General features: G+C 50.4%; 2 protein-coding genes across 2 annotated transcripts in view; one reads left to right on the plus strand and one right to left on the minus strand.

Annotated features, from left to right (window-relative positions):
* The window catches only part of KCTD10 (potassium channel tetramerization domain containing 10), a 14,647-nt gene extending 14,299 nt beyond the window's left edge, over positions 1–348 (minus strand). Inside the window, exon 1 of the mRNA XM_077187653.1 lies at positions 231–348. The gene's annotated coding sequence lies outside the window, so the exon portion shown is untranslated. The remainder of the gene's footprint in view (positions 1–230) is intronic.
* The window catches only part of UBE3B (ubiquitin protein ligase E3B), a 21,418-nt gene extending 171 nt beyond the window's left edge, over positions 1–21,247 (plus strand). The window contains exons 2-28 of the mRNA XM_054645561.2: positions 342–424; positions 828–1,022; positions 1,385–1,505; positions 2,247–2,306; positions 2,644–2,748; positions 2,838–2,934; positions 3,614–3,699; positions 4,378–4,460; positions 5,007–5,112; positions 5,772–5,892; positions 6,492–6,669; positions 6,953–7,122; positions 7,913–8,080; positions 8,829–9,000; positions 9,584–9,702; positions 10,310–10,424; positions 10,773–10,872; positions 11,312–11,431; positions 11,752–11,928; positions 12,009–12,119; positions 12,905–13,042; positions 13,179–13,244; positions 14,563–14,621; positions 16,913–17,095; positions 17,525–17,636; positions 17,927–18,019; positions 18,669–21,247. Coding sequence (XP_054501536.1) covers positions 862–1,022; positions 1,385–1,505; positions 2,247–2,306; positions 2,644–2,748; positions 2,838–2,934; positions 3,614–3,699; positions 4,378–4,460; positions 5,007–5,112; positions 5,772–5,892; positions 6,492–6,669; positions 6,953–7,122; positions 7,913–8,080; positions 8,829–9,000; positions 9,584–9,702; positions 10,310–10,424; positions 10,773–10,872; positions 11,312–11,431; positions 11,752–11,928; positions 12,009–12,119; positions 12,905–13,042; positions 13,179–13,244; positions 14,563–14,621; positions 16,913–17,095; positions 17,525–17,636; positions 17,927–18,019; positions 18,669–18,860 — 3,213 coding nt within the window. The 5' untranslated portion in view covers positions 342–424; positions 828–861 and the 3' untranslated portion in view covers positions 18,861–21,247. The remainder of the gene's footprint in view (positions 1–341; positions 425–827; positions 1,023–1,384; positions 1,506–2,246; positions 2,307–2,643; positions 2,749–2,837; positions 2,935–3,613; positions 3,700–4,377; positions 4,461–5,006; positions 5,113–5,771; positions 5,893–6,491; positions 6,670–6,952; positions 7,123–7,912; positions 8,081–8,828; positions 9,001–9,583; positions 9,703–10,309; positions 10,425–10,772; positions 10,873–11,311; positions 11,432–11,751; positions 11,929–12,008; positions 12,120–12,904; positions 13,043–13,178; positions 13,245–14,562; positions 14,622–16,912; positions 17,096–17,524; positions 17,637–17,926; positions 18,020–18,668) is intronic.
* Positions 21,248–22,959: the final 1,712 nt, after the last annotated feature.

Here is a 22,959-nt window from a genome sequence, read left to right on the forward strand (position 1 = left end):
GGGCTGAGGGGGCTCGGTGGCTGCGCCGTGGGTGAGTCCCAGGAGCTGCAGCCCAGCTCGAGGCTGTGGGTGGCTCTCGGGTCCTGTTCGGGGGTGGCACCTGCTCCGGTCCCCGGCGGCCCGGGTCGCTTTGTCCTTCCGTGCTGTCACAGACGGAGTTATCCGTCCCCTCCAGCTGCCTGTGCTGGTGACCGCCGCCGAGCCGCGGTGCTGCTTCTCCTCCCACTTACCGTTTTCCTTGCGGGTGCAGGGAGGGGTAAATCGGGTCCAAAGGACTCGGGAGTGTGGAGGGAAAGTCTAAATCCCCAAATCAGCCGCAGGGAATGTGTTCGTCCATGCAGGAGCTGCCCAAAGTCTCTGGATGGGGATCATGTGCGTGTGTGAATGAGCATCACACTCTTCCCTCGAAGAAGTGACCCCTCAGGTGAGTTCTTTGTTGCTGTTTATAAAGCTCTGGTTGGCCCTGGGTGTTTTATCTGGTGAGCGGCAATAAATCAGTGTCCCTTGTGCCCTTTGCCTCCTGTCCCTGGCCGGGGAATTGTTCTTATCTGTTACCAAGGAAAGAACAGAGGCTGGAGAGGGTGGAGCACAGTGTCAAAACCACTGATTTGTTTATTTTTCCACTTAAAACCTCCCAGCCTGCAGCAGGCTGTGGGCTGTGCTGGAAGGATTCCCTGCCAGTGTTTTTGTGTCCCTGCTGCAGTCCCGTGACAGTCACTGGCGATTCTTTTATTCCCACTTTTCCCTCTGCTGTCGGATTCTCCCCTGCAGGGAGCCAAGAACTGCCTTTCTATGGGTGTTTTTTCCACTCTGCTCTGTTTTTCCAGGTGTTTGCTGTGAGGATCCTTTGCTCCCTTTGCCATGTTCAGTGCCAGCCAATCCTCCAGGGCACAGTTCCTGGACAAGGCGCGGCAGGCGCGGGAGGAGCGGCGGGAGCTGAAGGAGAGGGAGAGAGCAGCAGTGCAGCTCCAGGCCCTGGTCAGGAGGTTTCTGTGTCGCTGCCACCTGCAGAGGGACATCAGGTGTGTGGGATTCATGGCATCATGCAATGGGTTGGCTTGGAAGGGTCCTTAAAGCTCATCTCATTCCAAACCCCTCGCTGCTTTTCACTGGCCCAGGTTGCTTCAGCCTGGCCTTGAGTATTTCCAGGGGTGAGGCAGCCACAGCTTCTTCCACCCTCACAGGGAAGGATTTCTTCCCAATATCCCATCTAACCCGGTGCTGTGTCAGTTTGAGTCCATTCCCCTTTTTCCTGTCATTCCAGACCTTTGTAAAAAGTCTCTCTCCATCTTCCTCTCTTCCATCTTCCTCCTTCTCCTTCAGGGAAGGAATTCTTTGCTCTGTGATTGCTTTTTTTAACTCCTTGTTTTTCCCTCTTTGCTAGGAGAGAGGTGGATGATTTCTTTGGGACAAATGAATGTGGCTCAAGTAAAAGAAGTGCCCTGTCTGTGTTCAGGATTGCCAGGAAGCTGCTGTTTGTGTTCAGTCCCAAGGAGGACAAGGAGGTGAGGACACTGCCCTGACATCCTGCCCTGCTTTTGGGAACAGGTTAAATATGTTTAATTCCTTACCATGTGATCTTGGGGGTTCTTGCAATATATTTTCCCTTCAGCAATGTTCTCTCTGACTCCTGGCTCTTCCTGAAGAATTGAAACAGGAGAAGCCTTGAATTTTTCAGCAGTGGTTCTGTATTTGGGACGTCCTTTAATGGATGTTTTTCCTGGTGACTGTGCCAGCTGCAGGAGCTGAGCAGTGCCTGGGGATTTTGGCACACCCCAGGTACATTGGGACAGCTCCCAGAGATCAGTGCTGGCACAGGGAAGGCTGTTTGTGCCCCAGCAGCTTTTCTCACCATGCCCTGAACTTGTGGGTTCAGAGTGAAGCCCTGAAATGATCATCCCAGGAAGCTGTGAGGGCTGACTGGAAGGAAACCAGCTGGAAGATGGAGCGCTGTGTTCCAATGGCAGCAGCAGTGAGGGATTTGTTACTCTCTATCCCATGGAAATCTGTGCTCAAATGCAGTTTTCTGTAGGTACAGCACCCAAAAAAAGGAGGGAATCCTGCACAGCAGCAGCAGTGTGATGTGTGTGCTCCCAGGGAAGGAGCCATCAGGGTTCCTGTAGGAAATATGCTGGGAACATTTGCTGATTTGAGACAGAGAGATCTTCCTCCCTCTGCTGAGCTGTTCTTGTGCTTTTCCAGCCCTTTCTGTAGTTAGAACTAATCCCAACTTTGGATTTTCCCAGAGGTTTGAAAAGCTGTGCCGTTGTATCCTGAACAGCATGGATGTGGAGAACGAGCCCAAGGTCAGCAGGGGGGTTTGGTTTGGAGTGGGGAGGGCTTGGTGCTTGTTTTTAACTCTCTGTGTGGGGATTCACTTTTGCTAGTATGTAATTTTCAGCTTTCAGAAGCCCGTGAGCACTGTGGAGATTCCACAGGGAAAGTCTGGACAAATCCTTTAGTATTCCTAGGATATTTTTACTCTGTACAGCCACAGAAGTTGAAGGACACTTGGTTTCTGGGGTGAGGGATGTGAGAATTTGGGGAGAGGAGCATCTTGGTCCCACTGCTGTGTTCAGTTCCCAAACTCTGCCCAGCAGCAGCACAAACCCTGATCCTTCTGTGCATCCCTCCCTTGCTCAGGTGTGGTACGTGTCACTGGCACTCTCCAAGGACCTCACACTGCTCTGGATCAAACAGATCAAAGACATCCTGTGGTTTTGCTGTGAATTCCTCAAGCAGCTCAAGGTAAGGACTATTCTTGTGTTTTCTCTCCCTGCATTTGGCAGGTGGCACAAGGCTCAGTGGATTTGTTAACTCTCTGTTTGTTATCCCAGCCTGACATCCTGCAGGACTCCAGACTGGTGAACTTGCACCTCACAATGCTGGTCACCTTCACAGACACTTCCACCTGGAAAATCCTCCGGGGAAAAGGTTGGTGCATCCAAATCTTTGGTTGGTGCATCCAAATCTTTAAGCCACTGATTTGGGGCTTGATGTTAAAATTTACTGAATGCTCTGGCACAAGTTCCAGAGAAGCTGCGGCTGCTCCATCCCTGGAAGTGTCCAAGCTGGCCTTGGAGAGGGTTTGGAGCAACCTGGGATAGTGGGAGGTGTCCCTGCCCTTGGCAGGGGTTTGGGATGGGATGATCCTTAACATTCCTTCCAACCCAAACTGTTCTGGGATTCTGTTTCTGCAGAAAAAAACCCAGTTTCCACAAAGATTCATTGGTTGCCACAAACATTCATTCTGCTCCTGTGTTTGCCCAAAACAAGGATTCCTTTGGGATTAGTCTGGTTCCCCTTGGGATTAGGCTGTTTCCCTTAGGACACAAACAGCTGTTACAGCATTTTATAATATTCCAAAAACCCCCACACAAGAAGTGTTCAGAGGATAAGGGAATGTGCTCCTAGTTCTGGGGTTTTGTGGGAAATAGGTGTAGAAAGAGCAGACAAGTAGTGGGAGGAAATGAGACTCTTAGAGCCTGAAAAATACAGTGTGAAATACTGCCAGAATGATGGGTTTGTGTAGAAGGACAGGGACTTTGTGTCAGGAGGGCTTGGGCAGTGACAAACCTTCCTGTGGGAGTGACATCAGTGCTTTAACCCAAAGGTGAGACCCTGAGACCTGCCATGAACCACATCTGTGCCAACATCATGGGCCACCTGAACCAGAAGGGCTTCTACTCCGTGCTGCAGGTCAGTCTGGGCTGCCCCAGCCCCAGCTCCACCCAAACCAGTCCTAGCCCTGCCTGTGCCCCTCTCCTGAGGAGCTCTTTGGGCCTGTGCTGGGGTCTCAGGGATGAGCTGCTGGTGATTTGTGCATGATTATATTTTTCTCAAGCAGAGCAAAAATCTCTCAAGTTTCTCAAGTAAAGCAGTGTCCTCACCTGAGACCAAATCCACCCTTCCCCTTCTGTCACTGCTGCTGAACCTAAATCCTGCTCAATCACCTCATCATGAGATGAGCAGGGACAAGTCCTACATAATTTTGCCAAGCTTTGCAGCTGCCACATTGTATTGGTTGGGTTTGTTTGCTGCTCTGCTGGGAAAAGGAACTGATGTAATGAATCTTTTAAATAAGAATTACATTACCAAACTCTGAGCCTTGCCTGTTAATTTTTAAAGCCTGTGAGCACAGGTTCTAGGGAAATAAGTCCTGCAGAGTGTCTGATTTCATTGCAGTATCTCTCTTCTGCCATTATTAACCTGAAGCCCTTCTAGCTGTGCCAAACAACTTGTAAGAACTGGATTTTAGGCTGCTCTGCTGTTCTTTTTCTCTGCATTAAATAACCTTAATCTCTTGCAGGAGTAATAGTATTTTTTTTCTGAGTACTACAGGGTTTTTATATTTTTATTTCTTTTTTTCCATTCCAGATTTTGCTAACTAATGGCTTGGCAAGATCCAGACCTTCCCTGTCCAAAGGTTCCTTAACTGCCATCTTCTCCCTCGCCTTGCGGTGAGTCAGCTGGAGCAGCCTGGGGGGATTTGCAGCCAAACTTGTCCTTTTTTACTGGGTTTTTTTTTGGTTTTTTTTAAGACTTCTCATTCTTTCGGTGGTTTTCTGCCATTGAGAATATCACCCTGAGGAAAGAAGTTGCTTTAGGCAAATGGTTCACTTTGCTGTCACCCTTTTTCAGATTAGAGTGGTTTTAAGTCAGGAATTAGTGTGAGCCTAAACTTGAGGGTGCAGTTCAGTTCAGGGTGAGCTTGCTCTGAGAACAGAGGTGTGAGTGAATGATCTTTTGATATATTCCTTGGGATGCTTCAGAGCCAGGTTGGAAAGGGCTTAGAACAACCTGGGATAGTGGAAGGGGTCCCTGCCCATGGCAGGGGTGTGGGATGGGCTGAGCTTGAAGTTCCCTTCCAGCCCAACCCATTCCCTGTGTCTGTGGTTCTTGCTGAGGGAATTCCCTGGATCCAGTTCTGGATGGCTCATTTGGAGGCTGTGTTGCTTTCCCAGGCTGAGTGGAGCTCTGAAGTATTTCTCTCTCTCTCTCTGTAGCCCTGTGGTTGCTGCACAGTTCTCAGACAATCTGCTGAGGTCCTTCCTGATCCATGTCATGTCTGTGCCTGCTATAATGACTCACCTTGCTACCCTCACCCCTGAGGTAAGTGGGTGATCTCAGAGGACTGATTATCACATCAGGGCTCTTGTTATTCCATTTTACTAGCTCTTGGAACAGAGTTTTGGCATTTCTCTTTGCCTGTTTCAATTCTCTGTTGTGAAAGCCTTACAAATACTCTGGATTTCTAATGCAGAAGTTACTAACACCAGTGGGATGATGGGCTGAACTGCCCTAAAATACCTAAATAAATAAATAATAAAGGCATATATGACCCACAGCTTGAATTTTTCATGTCCTTGCTCTTCCTTTTCCATAACCACAGACAGACCCAAAGCCAAAATCACCCTTCTGGGTGGCAGAGGCTCTGTGGGGGTGACAAGTGTGCTGCCCACTAATCCAATTCAATCTGCTTGGTGCAGACAGGCAGGTTTTGTGCCAAATGGGCAAATCCTGTGTTCTTGCAGACAGATCATGGCAAAGATTTGGCTCTATCTCCAGCATGACCTGTTCACCTGCCAGGGGTTTTATTTCCCAGCCCAGCTCCGTGTCAAACACTCTATGGGGCAGAGTGTTTGACACTAAAACAGCCTCAACTTGCTGCTTTCTTTGGGAAGAAAAGCCAGTGCCAGGTGCTGCTGGCAGGTGAGGAGAGGGACTGTGCTGCTCTCCAGCCTCAGTGGCCCCTCCATGCTGTGTTCCAGCGCCTGGCAGTGATGGAATCCCACGATCTCTTCCGCAAGTTCATCCTGTTCCTGAGCCGGGAGTCGCAGTGCCGGGACGTGTGCGTGTGCCTGGAGGGCAGTCACACCCTCTGCTTGCTGGGTGAGCACCTCCACCTCTTCTGCTGCCTTGGAAATAGAGTTTTGATTCAGATCTTCTTTTTTTCACGAGGCAGAGGTGCCTCCAACTCAGCATTTTTAATTGCTATTTTGATAGTTTTCTCTAAGTAATAAGTGAGGTGTGTTTTGGGATGTTACAGAAAAGGTTTGAGACCTTTGCAAAGGGAAGAAGGGCCAGAGATTTGTTCTTGTACCCATGTCATGCATCATCTCTGCCAGCTTTTCACTTGGACTCTGAGCAAGTCTTGGAGTGTGGCAGACTTGGATCTCCATCCTCTAAATGCTGCTACATATTTAAATTCACATTTCTGCAAAAGTAACAAGATTACCAGTTGGGACTCTGAGATAACCGTGGGTTGTAACTTCTAGTAGTTTGTAGAAGGTGTTGGTGGGAAGGTGGCCAAAGGGACATGCCACATCAGGGGTTGATGTGTGCTGGAAATGGCTTCCTGCAGGGTGGCCTCTGAGATCACTGCTGACACAAATCCTCTCCTGGGACTGGGAGAGCATTCACTGACCTGTCACCCCTGTCCCACAGCATCTGTTCCTCCTTAAGCCTTGCTGTGCTGGTCCTTCCTCCAGGCAATCTGGTGTTCCTGGGCTCCCTGAATGACCAGGTGCTGGAGGAGGAGACAGCTCATTTTGTGGGGGTGCTCATCCAGATGCTCTCCTACTGCCAGAAGTACGTGTCCCAGAAGAAATCCAACCTCACCCACTGGCACCCTGTGCTGGGCTGGTTCTCACAGACTGTGGATTATGGGTGAGTGGGAAGGACCTCTCAGGGAGAGATGATGAAGCCTCTCCTTTTATTTTTAATTTTTTTAATATGTTGTAAAGTCTTGTATGTTTTGAGATGAACAGAGAGAATAATTTCTCAGCTCTTTCAGGTTCTAGCTGCACAATAAACTGCAGCATTCCTGCACAGACTATTCCATGGGTGGGTGCATATTCCAGTTGGGATTATGAGCTATATGGATCAGTATCACTGCCTGGTGTTTTATTCCAAGCTGCCTTCTAAGCTGTCCCCCTGCCCTGTCTTCCAGGTTGAACGAGTCCATGCCCCTGCTGACCAAGCAGCTGCAGCACCTCTGGGGGGTCCACATGATCCGCATCCTCTTCAATGATGTGCTCAGCAAGAAACTGCTGGAAAATCAGGAGATAGCTCAGCTGCCAGCACAGCCAATCTCCCCTCAGAACAGCCTTCCTATGAAAAGTCAGTTCTGGAGGGTTTTGGGATTTTTTTGTCTGTGTGTGTGTGTGTTTATGTGGATCTCTCTCCCTGACTTGCAGAGCTTTGACTTTTCCACTTATGCCAAAAGCTTTGAATAATTACTTGCAGCAGCTGCTGCTGCTTAGGTGGAGATGTGATGCCTCCTATTTGTAATTCCTCTTTGGAATGCTTCTGTGACCTGGGACAAGTCTCTTTCTTTAGTGCTAGAAAAATATTTGCTTATTTTAGCAGTTTCTTTTCAAAAAGCTGAAGTGCTTTTGGCAAAACTTAAGACTTCCAAGGGAAGATGAGAGCTCAGCTTCCCATGTGGGAAGCAAGGTGAAGCTGGATCCTGCACCTGTGAGGTGTGGTGGTCCTGCAGAAAAGGATTTGGGATAAGATAACTGTAAATCTGATATTTTCTAGCTGTTGCTCATAACACAGGATCCTGTGGTCGTTATTTGCTGTGGTCAGGACTGTGGATCACGAGTGGTTTGGGTTGGAAGGGCACTCACAGCTCATTCTTTTCACCTTGTCCTGTAGAGCATGTACAGAACTGTGAAATGGTGTGAATTGGAAGGGATTTGGGGCCATGGGCAGGGACACCTTCCCCTGTCTCAGGCTGCTCCAAGCCCTATCCACCCTGGCCTTGGACACTTCAGGGACCCAGGGGCAGCCACAGCTTCTCTGGGCACCCTGTGCCTGGGCTTCCCCACCCTCACAGGGAAGAATTCCTTCCCAAAATCCCATCTAACCCTGCCTTCTGGCATTCCTCCTGTGTTGCTGCCCCCAGACCTGTTCAAGAGAGCTTTCCAGAAGTCGGCCTCGGTCCGGAACATCCTGAAGCCGGTGGGAGGGAAGCGCGTGGATTCTGCCGAGGTGCAGAAGGTTTGCAGCATCTGTGTCCTGTACCAAACCACCCTGACCACCCTCACCCAGATCCGCCTGCAGATCCTCACAGGTCAGGCCACCTCCCTGCTGCTCAAATCCCTTTTTTTTTTTTTTTTCCTTATTTCTGTTGATTTGTTGGGAGTTTTATCACTGCCAACACGTTATTGACTGGCTGGGGAAGGCTTGTTCCATCCTGAATCATCCGTGGGATCAATAACATTCAGCACCACTTGATCAAGCACAAACTCTCAAGAATACAAATTAAAGCAAGTTTTCCTCTCATGAAACCTTGCCTACTCCCTCTCAATCTTCAGCCTGAGTCAGGGTTTTTGGGGAGCCTGGCAATATTAATCTTTCTGTGATGGGAACACTGAATGCTTTCATATGTCTTGAGAACAAATTGCCTGTCTTGGGAAGGGGTGGAGGAGGAGATCACTGTTTTGGTCTGTTGGGTAGAGCAGGGAGTGAGTCCAGAGCTTTGGGTGCTTTGTAGTGACCATGGGTGCAGCCCTGTTGTGTTCTCATCCCTAAGGTGGATATGGGATCACAGGAATTCATTATTTTCTAAAGCTGCAAAAGAATTAGGGGGAAGAGGTTTAAGATGTGCAAGCAATGCCTCACTAAAAGCTTGGGGGTTTTTTTGTGCTTTTCTGGATGATTGTCCCTCTCCTGTTAATGCAGACAGGCCTGGGAGCCAATTGGGATGCTCATGTTCCTCTTCTGCTTTGCAAAAGGCTTTTTCAGCTTCAAGCTTCACCTCTCTGAGCTTCCACAAGCAGCAGAATGAGCTTTACTGGGTGCACTTTATATTTTCATAGGTCTTACTTACCTGGATGATCTGCTGCCCAAATTGTGGGCTTTCATCTGTGAGCTGGGACCACAGGGAGGCCTGAAACTCTTTTTGGAGTGTTTGAACAACGACACAGAGGAATCCAAGAGGCTGCTGGCCATGTTGATGCTCTTCTGTGACTGCTCCCGTCACCTCATCACGTAGGTAGCACTTGGATGGGGATCCCTGGATTTGTGACATGGAGCTGTTGTGTTCCTTCAGGTTCAAGAGAAACATTCAAGGGTTTATGTCTTTTCATGAAGATAAGTAGGCAGGGTAAAGCAGCAAGCTTTTGGGATTGATTCCTGAAAAATAAAAGGCTTCAAAAGGACTTTTTTCCCCTCAGCCATGTGCTGCTTGCAGCTGGTGACAAAACTGGGCAGGAAGAGGAAAAGAAACAACACAGAAAGTGGGAAAGGGGGTGGAAAATTGCCCTTGCTGGTCACTAGAGACAATTCTCTCCTCTTGAATAAAAAAATAAAAATTTTCTTTGGAATGGAAAAGGTTTTTTTAAGCCTGAAACACTGACTTTGCTTGTATCTCAGCCTCTCATATAATCTTCTGTGAGGATCTGCTATCAGTCAAAATCCATAAATAAGGTTTGGTTGTTTATGACTTTGGATCCTCATGGGTGTCAGTTGTCATAGAAATAAGAGCTGCTGCTAAAGGATAATGTGCCTTTATGAAAATTTCAACAGGGAATTAAATTTACACTTGTGCATTTGCATTTGTTTGCTCTGACAGGATTCTGGATGACATCGAGGTCTACGAAGAGCAGATTTCATTCAAACTGGAAGAGCTGGTGACCATCTCCTCTTTCCTGAATTCCTTTGTGTTTAAGATGATCTGGGATGGAATTGTAGGTGAGTGCTTTTAGTAGATTGAGTTGATGTTACTCTTAGAACCACAAATGGCATTAATTTTGGAATTTGAAGCTTCTGCTAATTATTCCTTGGCACAAAAAGCACTTCAATGTGGGAATATGTCCCAGTCTTTTGATGTCCAGATGCCATGATCATGCTTTGTGCCAAATCCAGAGCACTTCCCTATTTCCAGTAAGGATTTCTGTAACAGACATGATGGGCATGTTGGTTTTTGGCAGAGATGAGGTTTAGCAAGGCTGGGCCATGTGTTGGACAAGAGCAGGGCAGTGCTGTGACCAGGCAGAGCAGCTTGCTTGGGTCTCTGTAGAATCTGCTGTGGATCTCTCTGCTGGTATAATTTGGGTAGAGCTCAGCTCTCTGGTAATTAGCTGAGATATCCAGCTTGGATGTGAAATGAGATGGCTTTGATTAGCTCTGTTTAAAGAAGGGACCATCTCTCTTCCCAGAGGCACAAAATCCTTCCCTCCAGAGGCTGTGCAGATCAGGAAAGCACCCCAGTGATGTTTCTGTGGGGAGGATAATCAAGGTGTGGCTCCTGCTGGTGCCAGGGGTGCCTGGACTTTGCTGCCTTGTTCCTTTTGTGCAGAGAATGCCCGAGGGGAGACCCTGGAGCTGTTCCATTCTGTGCATGGCTGGCTCATGGTGCTGTACGAGCGGGATTGTCGCCGGCGCTTCGCTCCCGAGGATCACTGGCTGCGCAAGTGAGTGGCCCAGGGCAGGGATCCTGGGCAGCTCCAGGCTTGTCCCACTGCCCCACATCCTCTGGGGAGCCTGATTTGGGATTCCTTATTGACATTCTGCCTGTGGGATCGAGGTGGAACTGCTGCCTGTATTTGCAGTTGAGGACGCCCCTCGTGTTGTGCTTTTCTCTGTGGTGGGAGGTTTAGGTGGTGCTTTGAAAACTGACTCAGCACCCAAGAGCTTGGGTGTCCCTGGCCCCTTTTACCTTCTTAGTGTGTAAACTGAGCACTGCAGTCATCTTTGGAATCACTGCCTGTTCCCTCTCTTTCATACCTGGGATCTCTGAATCTCTGCCTTTCTTTGTCAAGGGACCTCAAGCCCAGTGTGCTCTTCCAGGAGCTGGACAAGGACAAGAAACGAGCCCAGCTGCTCCTGCAGTACATCCCACATGTCATTCCCCACAAGAACGTGAGTGGGATGGGGGCAGAGGGTGGAGGCTGGGAATCAATAGCCTGGGTGACCATTGGGGTGGGAGGGACACATGTCTGGAGCATTTTGTGACATGGGGCTTCTTTTGAAATGCCAGCTGAATAAAAATCTTCTCCTTCATCCTCACCTTCCCCAACAGATTTCCTCTAGATATCTTGATTTCTGTCACTGAGAGAGGACTGATCTGTGTCCTCACCCCTTCCCAGTGCATTTCCTTCAAATGCCTTGATCTCTGTGTTGAGACAGAACTGATCTGTGTGTGCAGCTGCACGCAGTGAGTGGGTGACAGTGGCACCACTGGGAACAGCTGGGATCAGGACAACCAGCAGCAGTTCTGTGTGTCAGGAGCCTCCCAAACCCCTGCTGCCCTGCAGGATGAAGGATCCCCATGGACTGTCCATTTGCTTTCTTTGTGCAGAGGGTGCTGCTCTTCAGGAACATGGTCACCAAGGAGAAGGAGAAGCTGGGGCTGGTGGAGACGAGCTCGGCGTCCCCTCACGTCACCCACATCACCATCCGCCGCTCCCGCATGCTCGAGGTGAGGGACACGAGCCAGCCCACAGGGCAGCAGCCTGGCCTGACAAAACAGGGCAGGGAGGTGTGATTTTACCTTCTCTGTGGCTGCTGAGGCACCCACACCCAGAGCTGACATTCCAGGAGAATGCTGGATCCTCGTTCAGCTCAGGCTGCTGCAAACCTGGAATTTTGACTCGGAAAATGCTGGTTTTTTGAGCTCAAGACCATATGACAAATTCAGATTTCTTTGGTGGGCCCGTGTCCTGTCTCTGCTGCATCTCTGGATGGGTGTTTCACGTGTCTCTCTCTGGGATTATCCTCTGGATTTTCTGCTCTGTGTAGGATGGGTACGAACAGCTCCGGCAGCTTTCCCAGAACGCCATGAAGGGAGTGATCAGGGTGAAGTTTGTCAATGACCTGGGGGTTGATGAGGCTGGTATTGATCAAGATGGGGTCTTCAAAGAGTTCCTGGAAGAAATCATTAAAAAGGTGTTTGACCCTGCACTGAACCTATTCAAGGTAGGACACAGGTGCCACCTGAGGTGACCTGGTGCAGGCAAAGCCATTCTGCCTCACTGGGCTCTTATCTCTTTGTGCAGACCACCAGTGGTGATGAGAGGCTGTATCCATCCCCAACATCCTACATCCATGAGAACTACCTGCAGCTCTTTGAGTTTGTGGGGAAGATGCTTGGGAAGGCTGTGTATGAGGTGAGCCAGGAGCACCAGCTTGGGATCTTGTCAGTGATGGTGCCTTTGAGGGCACCTGTCCTGCTTGGGGGGGTTTTATTGAAGAGTGGAGTTTGGGAAAATGGCTTGGATAAAGATCCTCTTAGTGGAACAGACTGGAATTTCTTTAGGCATATGTTTAAAATAATTTTGGAGGTAAAACCTGGGTCATGCATTGATTGTTCCTCATGGTGCTGGGACACCAGCCTGGTTTTTTGGTGTTCCACCTTACAAACATCCATTTGTGGATACCTTAAAGGGACATGAGGCACAAAGGAGGATGAAATAACAGAATGACTCTGATAGAATGATTTGGGTTGAAAGGGAACTTTCTAGTCCAATCCCCTTCCCATGGGCAGGGACACCTTCCACTGTCCCAGGGTGCTCCAAGCCCTGTCCAGCCTGGCCTTGGACACTTCCAGGGATCCAGGGGCAGCCACAGCTGCTCTGGGCACCCTGTGCCAGGGCCTGCCCACCCTCACAGGGAAGGATTTTTCCATGTATCTCACTAAATTTCTCCTCTTTCAGTTCAAACCATGCAATGCAGTTCTTTTAAAGAACACATGGAGTTCCTCAAGTGCCTTTTTGCACCTGCCTTACTAATTAATGGATTTTAAGAGAATGTGGGATTTGTAGCTGATTTTGGTGCCTTGCAAAGTGCTCTTTGCACTTGTTCCACATCACAAAATCTGCCTTGCAGGTAACCAAAGATGCCATAAACACAAGTGTGTGGCAGGACCTTACCTGTGCATTCTTCTTGTCCACAGGGCATAGTTGTGGATGTGCCATTTGCTTCCTTCTTTTTGAGTCAGCTCCTTGGGCACCACCACAGTGTCTTCTACAGCTCCGTGGATGAGCTGCCCTCCTTGGACTCAGAGTTCTATAAAAATCTCACTTCAATTAAGGTTGGAGCAAGAATTTTCCTGTCATTTACCTCCCTGATTGCTTCCTGTTGTTAGAAACTGGGAGTGACTGGTGGTTCTGCTGCTGAGCCCTGACCTTTTTTCCCTTTCTTTTTTCCTTCTCCTTGTTGTTCTCCAGCGTTATGATGGTGATATCAGTGACCTGGGCTTGACACTGTCCTATGATGAAGATGTGATGGGTCAGGTAGGTTTTTATTCAGTGATTTTTTGGACCTTACCTCTGCTTTGTCCTCTCAGCTTGTCTGAACTCAGCCATGGGATTCAATATGTACCTGTGGGCAGAAAACAGCTTTTTCCACAAGAAAAGGTTCCCCTCTGACCCTTAATTTTTCTGCTTCCAGGGTTGAAAAGTGTTTAATGCTTCCCCTGCATAACTGGTGTTCCCCTCTTAAAAGAAGAGCCTGTCAATAGGGAGAAATTCCTTTTCTTCCCACATAGATGTTTCTGTCAGGGAAACTCCCAAGTGTGTCAGGAGGTCTCTTGGCCTAGAGAATGAAAAGCTGTTTGGCAGCCCCTTAGGAAGACTTGGAGGCACCTGGTTTCACTTGAGCCCTGTGAAGTTGTGTGTGCAGAGCTGGAAAATCTGGAGAGAGATAAGATAAAAATGCTTTTTGCTGCAAATTCCATGGGGAGCCATGGAGGACACCTGCTGCTGCTGCAGGATTGCTGAGGTTTCAGCTTGGAGGGTTGTTCCATGTGAAAAATGAAGGTAGGAGCAGGATGTGGAGCCCGGCAATGAGACGCTGCAGGCTGTGGTTCACTGAGGTTAAAAATAAAATAACCCAGGCACTCCTGTTTCCCCAGTGCTTTGGTCGTGCTGAAGGAGCCAGGTGAGGTTACCCTGACTGAACTCAGTGTCCCTGCAGCCACAGCCATGTCACAGCTGAGGTCATTCACTGTGCTGCCTTCAGTCTGACCTTGGAATTCTCCCGGAGCCGCACACAGAGGCCTCTGTGAAGTGGGCAAAGAGGAGTGGGGACTCTGCAGGCAGCACCTGGAGGGTCCTGCCCTGGCCCTGAGCTGCAGGAGATCAGCAGGCACTGGGAGATCCCTCCTGGCTCTCTGCCTTCCTGCCTGGAGCGCCCGGCTGCAGGGACAGAGCTCCTGCATGGGACCTGCGGCTCAGGAGCTTGGGGTTGTGCTGTCAGGCTGAGCTCTCTGAGCTTGCTCAGCCTCTGGATTCTGGGATTGTGACAGTCCCCCAGGGCTCTTGGAATTGATTTGTGTGTGGTTCAGCAGTGATGGATCAGACTGCAGAGGAGGCTTCCTTGGAGAAGGGCTGGCTGCACTGGTGGGAGAGCTGCAGTTCCTACTGTTCAATTACTCTGTTAATAGTTAAGTGAAACTGGTTCAAGGCAGAAGCGGGATTATTACTTAAATTTTAAATCCTGCTGTTTTATTGTAAAAATAAATGTTTTATGGGGAGGTAACAGCTTAGCATGGCATTTCCTTCCATTGTGGTTCCAGGCAGTAATTAGCAATCCAATCATTTCTTCCCTCAGCTGGTTTGCCATGAACTTGTTCCTGGAGGGAAGACCATTCCTGTTACCAATGAAAATAAGTAAGTACAGCAATTAGATTTTTAAGGTCACCACTGCACAATACTTTATTCTGGTTCCTTGGGCTTGCATCTGGAATGAATTGAGATAGATTGGAGCAGAAGGAGCACATAAATATCTTAATAGAATTTGCTGGTTACAGTTCATCGGCAGAAATTGTATTAAATTTGATTTGCAAAATAAAAATTGACAATTTACTTCTTGAAACAGCACTTCTGAGGTCAAAGGCACCCAGTCAGGGAGATTTTGCAGGATTTAATGATGGTGATGGATACAGACAGATGGATTCAAAGCAATTCAGGCACACAGTCGTGAACACAGAGGGCACAGATGCTCAAAGACACCTTGGAGCAGACAGATCTCCTCAGAATGATAACATGTGGCAGTTGTATAAAGCACCGTGTTCCGAGCAGACAGTGCTGAATTCAAATGTACTCGACAGTCGTTCTTTAGAGCCAGGAAATCAGAGGAGACACCGAGCCCCGGGGCTGTTTTCACAGATAACCGGCTTTTAGATCGTTATCAGAAATGTCAACTCCGGAGCCTGAAAACCAACCCCACCTTTTTGTTCCTTCTTTTTTTTCCCATTCCCTATCCCCTTCAGTGCTCATAAAAGCAGAATGAAATATCTATTAAGCAAATGTGTGTTTGAACTGGTGATCTGGGGGTTGTTATCTTTTCCCTGACAAATGGAAGCTGGATCCCACCTGGATCTGTGCTATGCAGTCTGATGTTTCCAGGCTTTTCTCTTCTCCAGCTCTGACCAGGGAGTTTGCATTTGAAAGGATTTTCCTCTGGCTTGTCGCAAGTCAGCTCAGGGGGAAAAAAGTTGAAAGTCCTGGATGCTGCTCTAGTAATTTATAGCAGAAATTTAAAGCTTTTGCACCCAAATTGGGAGTTGGGAGGGAGCAGAAGTGCTGGGAATGGCAGCAATCTGGAAACAGCTCTGCCTGGGGATGCTGAGGTGACCTTGCCAAAAACCCAGGCAATGCAATTGGGGTGGGGTCTGTGTGGGAGCTACTGAAGAAGAATCAGCAAGTTCAGGTGTTTTGCTTGGAGGTGAGAAGAGGAAGAGCCTCTCTCTAACAAAAGCTTCACCTTTCCCACATCCTGCAGGAAGGTGGGAAACTGCTTCATGGTTTTGCTGTGATGTTTCTCCAGCCATGGGGCAGCAGAGCCCAGTGAGCTGTTGGTCAGACCTAGAGGAGAGCTGAGCTGTTAAAAGAACTTGGAGCTCTGTCCAAGCCAAGGTTGATCAAGGAGTTATTAAAGCCCATTAGTCCTGAGCTGGGCAGGAGCTCTGAGAAATGAGCAGAGTCCCAGAGGAGGGGAAAGAGGCAGATAAATCATCTTCATCTGCTTAAATAAAAACCAGGGCCTGGAGGGAGAAGTACAGCCCTGTCCAGGCTGCCCCAGTCCTTTTGGGGCTGGAGAAGCTCATCAGGGCCAGTTCAGTGCTGGGTGTCCCTGTCAGCTCCATGTCCCCCGTGGCACCTGCCTGTCCCATGGTGTGAAAAGGCCAATCACTTGTTTTTTAAAATTTTAAAAGTTTCATGATAACAAAATGGTTATAAAAATAGCAATATAATTAGAGTAACAATAATTTGGACAGTTTGGATTAGGACAATATGAGACAATAAAAACAAACAGTTACAGATGCCTGGGTACCTCTTTCTGGGCAAAATAAGCCTGAAAAAGGACACACATTAACAAAGGATTAACCCTTAAAAGCAATAGCCTGTTGCATATTCATACATCTCATACTTGATGCATAAATTCCATTCAAACACAGGATTCTGTCAGGTCAGCATCAACTTCTTCCTCTGAATCCTAACGATATCTTCATGGCTGAGCGAGGTGGGAAGAAGTTCCTTTCTTCTGATAAGAGAGCAATAAATTCCCTTTCTCTGAAAGATTTAGGTGTCCTGTGGCTGCTATCTCACTGCAAGTCCTCTCCTTAAAAAAAGTGTCTTACATAGCATAGTTTTTATTTTAACATTATGTTATAACCTAAAACTATATTTAACGCACTACTAAAAAAAACTAATACAGCGTGACTTTCTAACATAACACATCTAGTATTCATTTTAATATTTGCAAAAAGCCAATCATAAACCACACATTTTTCACACCCAGGATCAGCTACATCCACCTGATGGCTCATTTCCAGATGCTCACCCAGATCAAGAGCCAGACCTCTGCTTTCATCGGTGCCTTCAGGGCCATCATGAAGCCTGAGTGGATCCTCATATTCTCCAAAACCAATAATAAAATATGCATTTTTCACACCCAGGATCAGCTACATCCACCTGATGGCTCATTTCCGGATGCACACCCAGATCAAGAGCCAGACCTCTGCCCTCATTGGTGGCTTCAGGGCCATCATCAAGCCCGAGTGGATCCGCATGTTCTCCGCGCCCGAGCTGCAGCGCCTCATCTCCGGGGACAACGCTGAGATCGACCTCGAGGACCTGAAGTAAGTGACACCTGGGGCTGCTGGGCATCCCTCATCTGGCCTGGGAGCTGAGCTTTTCCTTTGCAGAGCTCCTGGGAGGTGGCAGGACAGTGACTTGGCCACAATTTCTGCTGCTCCTACTTGGAGGAGCAGAGCTTTGGAATGTGTTCCTTAAGGCTAATTTGGGACGGGTCCTTTCTTCCATTGGTTCCTGGGAGCAGAATTCCTGTCTGCTTTTCCCTTTCCTCTGACCAAGTGCCCTGGGAGTGCTGGGGGCTCAGTGTCAGCAGTGAACCCTGACCCATCGCAGGTGTTGGAGCAACCTGGGCTACTGGAATTAGGGGGTGCAACAAGATGAGCTTTAAGGACCCTTCCAAGCCATCCCACCTTTCCAGCACTTGTGCCCCTCCTGCTGCAGAGGCAGGCCTGTCAGAGCCTTTCCCTCCCCAGGAAACACACGGTGTACTACGGGGGCTTCCATGGCAGTCACCGTGTCATCATCTGGCTCTGGGACATCCTGGCCAACGACTTCAGCCCTGAGGAGAGAGCCATGTTCCTCAAGGTGAGTGAGGAGCCATCCCTGCCCAGCTGGGATCTGGGGTGGTGGGGCCAGGGCTGCTGTCCAGTTAGCTGGGTGCTCTCTGAAGGAGTACCAGAATTCCTGACACCTGGAAGTGCCCAGCAGAGCTCTGTGGATGCTGTGGTGTCACCATGAGTGGCCCTGCAGAGGTGGCACTCCCCAAAGGCTGTCAGACACACACTGGGGGGTGCTCAGTGCCAGTCCCAGAAGTGCTGGGACTGTGTCACTGTGTGGCTGTTGTTCTCCCATCATCACCATGTGGCACTTTGCAGTTTGTCACCAGCTGCTCCAGGCCTCCACTTCTGGGCTTTGCCTACCTCAAGCCTCCTTTCTCCATCCGCTGCGTGGAAGTGTCTGATGACCAGGTAGGCATCCTGCTCTCAGGGCTTGGGAATTCCCTGCCCAGCTTCCTCCCCTCCATCTCACCTGGAGACCCTTAACGTGGGAAGATGAGATGTTAGGATTAGATATCAGGGAGAAATTCTTCCCTGTGAGGCTGGTGAGGCCCTGGCACAGGGTGCTCAGAGGAGCTGTAGCTGCCCCATCCCTGGAGAGGTCCCTCCCAAGCCAGGTTAAATGGGACTTGGAGCAACCTGGGATAGTGGAAGGTGTTGCTGCCCATGGCAAGGGGATGGAATGGGATGAGCTTTAAGGTGCCTTCCAACCCAAACCGTTCTGGGATTCTGTACCTGAAAACAGCCCTACCCCAATAGGATGCTCATGGCTGCACACACACACACACACACACAGAGCAGCTCCAGACTCTTCTGCCTGGATTCCCTGGGTTTCTCCAGGGCTGTGTTTGGGATCTCCCTGTGTCCCTCCTGTCTCCCTGCACACCCTGCCCATGTCAGCCATTGAGTTACCAGCAAAGCTCCTTGGAGAAGGGTGGGAAACTGAGCTTTGGGCTGTGGCTCTCCCTATTCCCAGTGCCAGATGTTGTGCTGGCGCCTCTGCCCCGTGCCTCTGTGCCAGGAGCCCACAGAGGGAGGTGACAGCTGTGTGCCCTTGCAGGACACGGGGGACACCCTGGGCAGCGTTTTGCGCGGCTTCTTCACCATCCGCAAGAAGGAGCCGGGCGGGCGCCTCCCCACCTCCTCCACCTGCTTCAACCTCCTCAAGCTCCCCAACTACAGCAAGAAGAGCATCCTGAGGGAGAAGCTGCGCTACGCCATCAGCATGAACACCGGCTTCGAGCTGTCCTAGGCACGGCCTGGGCTCGGGATGGGGCTTGGAGCTGCTGCAGGAAGGGGGAGCCCTTCCCACGTGGAGCCCGGAGCAGCTCGGCGGGAGCTGAGTGCTCGCTGGAGGCCTGGAGAGGCAGCTGCTAGTGGAGGTTCACAGGGATCCAGGGAAGAGCTGCTGGGCTCAGGGCTGGTTTTACTTAGGCACGGCTCCAGGCTGGAGGAGGGGATGGGCCTGACATTAAGCCCTTCACTTGACACCCATGGAAATCGTCCTTAAAAGCAAACCCCAAGGGAGCACGGAAGGAATGCTCCAAGTGCCACCCAGATTAGTGACAGTGAGACCCCCCCAGCAGGCTGGGCATGGGAGTGCTGCTTTTTCCTTCCCCAGGAACTGGGCTGGCTGGAAGTGAGTCTGGGAAGCTGCACAAAGGCACAGGGATGGCAGAGCCCACGAGGAGATGGCAGCGTTGGAAGTGCCTGGATGGGCACTGCTCTCTCAGGACAGGGGGATTCCAGATGTCCCTGCTCCTGCAGGGTCTTAGGTGTGTCTTGGAGAAGGAATCACAGGGAAGCAGCAGCTTCAGCAGGAGCAGATGGACCCTGTGGCTCTCAGGAAGGCTTTGGAATGCTGGAGGTTAAGGGCTGGAGCAGCAGGGGTGGGCTCAGCCAGCTGTGCCTCTGCCAGGCTCCTGCCAGACCAGGCCTTGGGACAGAAAGAGTCATGTCTCAATTTCTCAGGAGCAGGAAAGGTTTCATTTTCCTTGGCTTCCAGAGGAGAGGAGCTGGCACACACTCTGGCTCTCCAGCACGGTGCTCAGGTGGGGCAGGTTCCTCTCTGGAACCAGGGGAATGTGTCAAATCCTCTGGAAACCTCCACTGGCAGAATCCCTCTGGGATGGAAGTTTCCCTTTGCTTGCAGGCCCTTTCTTAGGGAGTTGTTTGGACCCAGGGCAGGCTCTCTGTGTAATGGCCACATTTGCTTTGTTGCCAAACTCTTTGTTTTGTCGCTTTGTCTCTTTCTGGCCTTATTTCTGTCAGTTGGTGTTTGCCTGGAGCAGGCAGCTTTTGCAGGGGGTGGCTTGGGAAGGTGTGGATCCTTCCTGCCATTTCTGAGACACTCATAAAGTGTCTCTGCAGCTTCCCATCTTTGGTCCTTTGAGCTGCTGTGAGCCCTGCCCTGGCCCAGGCTGGAGAGAGGAGAGACTGGGCTGCTCCTGGACTATCCTGGCCCTGCTGGGATTCTGGTACAGAGCAGAGCCATGGCATTGCCCTTTTGGGGACAAGGTTAAAAGCCAGTCACCTCCTGCCCTTCACCTCACTGCTAAAACAAGCTCCTGCACAGGCTTCTGGCTTCTGCCCAGGGTTTTCTCTCCCTCCTTCCCTCCCTGTGGCACTGGGGATCCTCATTCCCCTCCCTGGCCATATCCCACCTCTCCTGCTGCCCTGCCTGGTCCATCCCATGGGATTCCTGGGCCCAGGTGAGCTCAGTAGAGCACTGATCTCCACACCCTAGGCTCTGGAAGATCCCCTTAACTACAAGATTTCACAAGATTTCCAAGGGGTCGGAAAACCCTCGGCACCGAGCAGCGAGATGGCCTTGGCTTCATCCTCCTCCTGTCGTGCTTCAGATGGATTTCAGAGAAATAACCCTTTTTTTAGAGCCAGTGCCTGGAAATGCATCTGGAAAGCAATGTCAGGATTCTTCTTCTCTGTCAAATCAGTGAGATTAAACAGGAGTGATGGGAAGTGTTGGTGCAGACAGGAATGTCTGCATCCAGAGAGTTCAGGACACTGGGCTGTGAGTCACAGAAATTAAAGATGATAGTAAATTTCTTTTTTTTTTAATACATAGAACATTTCAGCATTAACCAGTTGGTGACTGTGTAGTTGGGAGGTTTAGGCACTACCTTGGACCTCTCAGAGTTTAAATATCTCCCAAAATCTCCTTTTTCCTTCTAGGAAGTGCAGTGTGTCTGACTAGAGCACAATGAGCATTCAGTGAAATGAGTTGTTGAGCACTGAGATCAAACCCTTGCTCCCCTTTTCCCTTTGTTCCTCAGGAGTACAATTCCTAGGAAAAATCTTACTTTAGACTAAGCTTGGTCCCTCCAAACCTGGAGATGTTGCACTACAGACACTGCTCCCGTGCTGGAGCTGGTGTGGAAAATGTGATAAATGTCTGGGGAATTCCCAGTGGATGCAGGCAAGGATTCCTGTGGAGGGGCTGATTGCTGTGTCCCAGGGAGGCTGTGTCAGTCCCTGCCTGCTCCATGGATTCTGCCCAGGGATGGTTTTGCCACAGGAGATTCACAAGGATCTTTTCTATCCAAGAGTTGCTGTTGTGGAGACCTTGGTTCCATCCCTGTGTGTCTGAGCTGCAGAGAAAATAAAGCTGGGATGAGTTCAGGTGGTTGGGTGTCTCCTGGTCCTTTCCTAGGGCAGGGAATGTGCTGGTGGGATACTCCTGGCAAAGCAGAGCAGGGCACTGGGGCCCTGGCACCTCTCAGAGGGCACCTGCCTTTATTCCAAGGGTGAGGAAGCCCTGCCACAGGGTGCCCAGAGCATCCCTGGAAGTGTCCAAAGTCAGGCTGGACAGGGTTTGGAGCAGCCTGGGCTAGTGGGAGGTGTCCCTGCCCATGGCAGGGGGTGGATTGGGATGAGCTTTGAGTTTCCTTCCAACCAAAACCAGTCTGGGATTCTGTGAGTCTGTCAGTCTAGGCATGGCAATTCCTGTTGCCAGGCTGGTTCCTGGTGCCCCTGAGAGCTATGGGGTGCTCCAGATGGGGGGATACGAGACCTGCTGAGCCCAAAGGGACCTGGCAGCACCGTTTGAAGCAGGATTTGCTCATGTTGGAATATGCTTGCAGAAGTTCTGCCTGGTCCTGCACAGTGCTGGCACTTTAGTTCTTCCTGAGGGTGTTGGTGCTCCTCGGGTGCAGGGGCAGTGCTGCAATCAGCAATGCTCAGTGCACATCTGGGAATGGTGACTGGAACTACTGGGGGAGAGGGAAACAGGCTGGAAATCCAAGTGGGATCCCCCAGTGCAGGAGTGGGGGCAGCCCCGAGGAGCAGCCACTGGAGCTGACATGGCTTTGATATTAATAACAATATCATAATATTGTGTGTTTCTGCCTGAGCCTGACACTGGAAGCTCCTTGGAGGAGTGAGAGCTGTGCCTGCTGCTCCAGCTTCCCTCTGACTTTGGGTTTGGAGCCCTTCAGTGCCCCTCCATCCCTGCCTGGAGCCCTCCTGCCCCCCTGGCCATTCCCAGCCCTCTCTGGCTCTGCTGGGAGCGGGAGCACGGTGGGAGCGAGGGAGAGGCTCCCAGTCAGTGTGCAAGTGCCATTGTTTTGACACAGAGGCATCTGGCACTGTCAGGAACAGCAAAAAGCAAGCCCAGAGCAGCTGCTGCCAAGGCAGAGCTGGCAGCAGCCAGGCCTGCACAGCCCCAGCTTCCCTGGCATCGGCCGGGACCTGGGCACGCATCGCTCGGGGCCACCGAGGGGAGATGTGGCCGTGGCTACCCCATAAAACTGGGAACTGTGGGGTGAGGAGCTGGGAAGGGTACCTGGAGGATGGGAGAGATCCCTGGAGGATGGGAGGGATCCCTGGAGGATGGGAGAGATCCCTGGAGGATGGGAGAGATCCCTGGAGGATGGGAGGGATCCCTGGAGCCTGGTGCTTGCTCAGTGCTGGCACAGAGCAGAGCTGGGTGTCCCAACCTGCTGCAGGCATGGAGTGTTCAGGAGCAAACAGCAGCTCCTGCTGCCCCTCTCCTGCTCCTACAGGCTGTCCCAAACCCCTGGCTCACACCCAGGCTGGTGTTCCCTCTGTTTGATCCCTCTGTTCTGCACCTGTGCCCCATGCTGGATTCCAGGTTAGGCTGAAGAGGAAGCTGTGCTGTGCTCTGGTCTCCACATCCCTGATGTCTCTGCAGCTCACTTTTGTGTTTGCTCCCATTTACCAAGAGGTGCAGCAGCTCCTGCAGCAGGTGCTGGACTGGTCACACCATGTGGCACTTGGCACTGTCACCACCTGGGTAAGTGGCACTGAACTGGTGCTCACAAGCTGCTTTTGTGGCTGTTTCTGAGGTCAAATTCTTCAAGCCTGACCCTCTC

The sequence above is a fragment of the Agelaius phoeniceus genome, chromosome 18 (genome assembly GCF_051311805.1).
Source record: "Agelaius phoeniceus isolate bAgePho1 chromosome 18, bAgePho1.hap1, whole genome shotgun sequence".
Lineage (NCBI taxonomy): Eukaryota > Metazoa > Chordata > Aves > Passeriformes > Icteridae > Agelaius > Agelaius phoeniceus.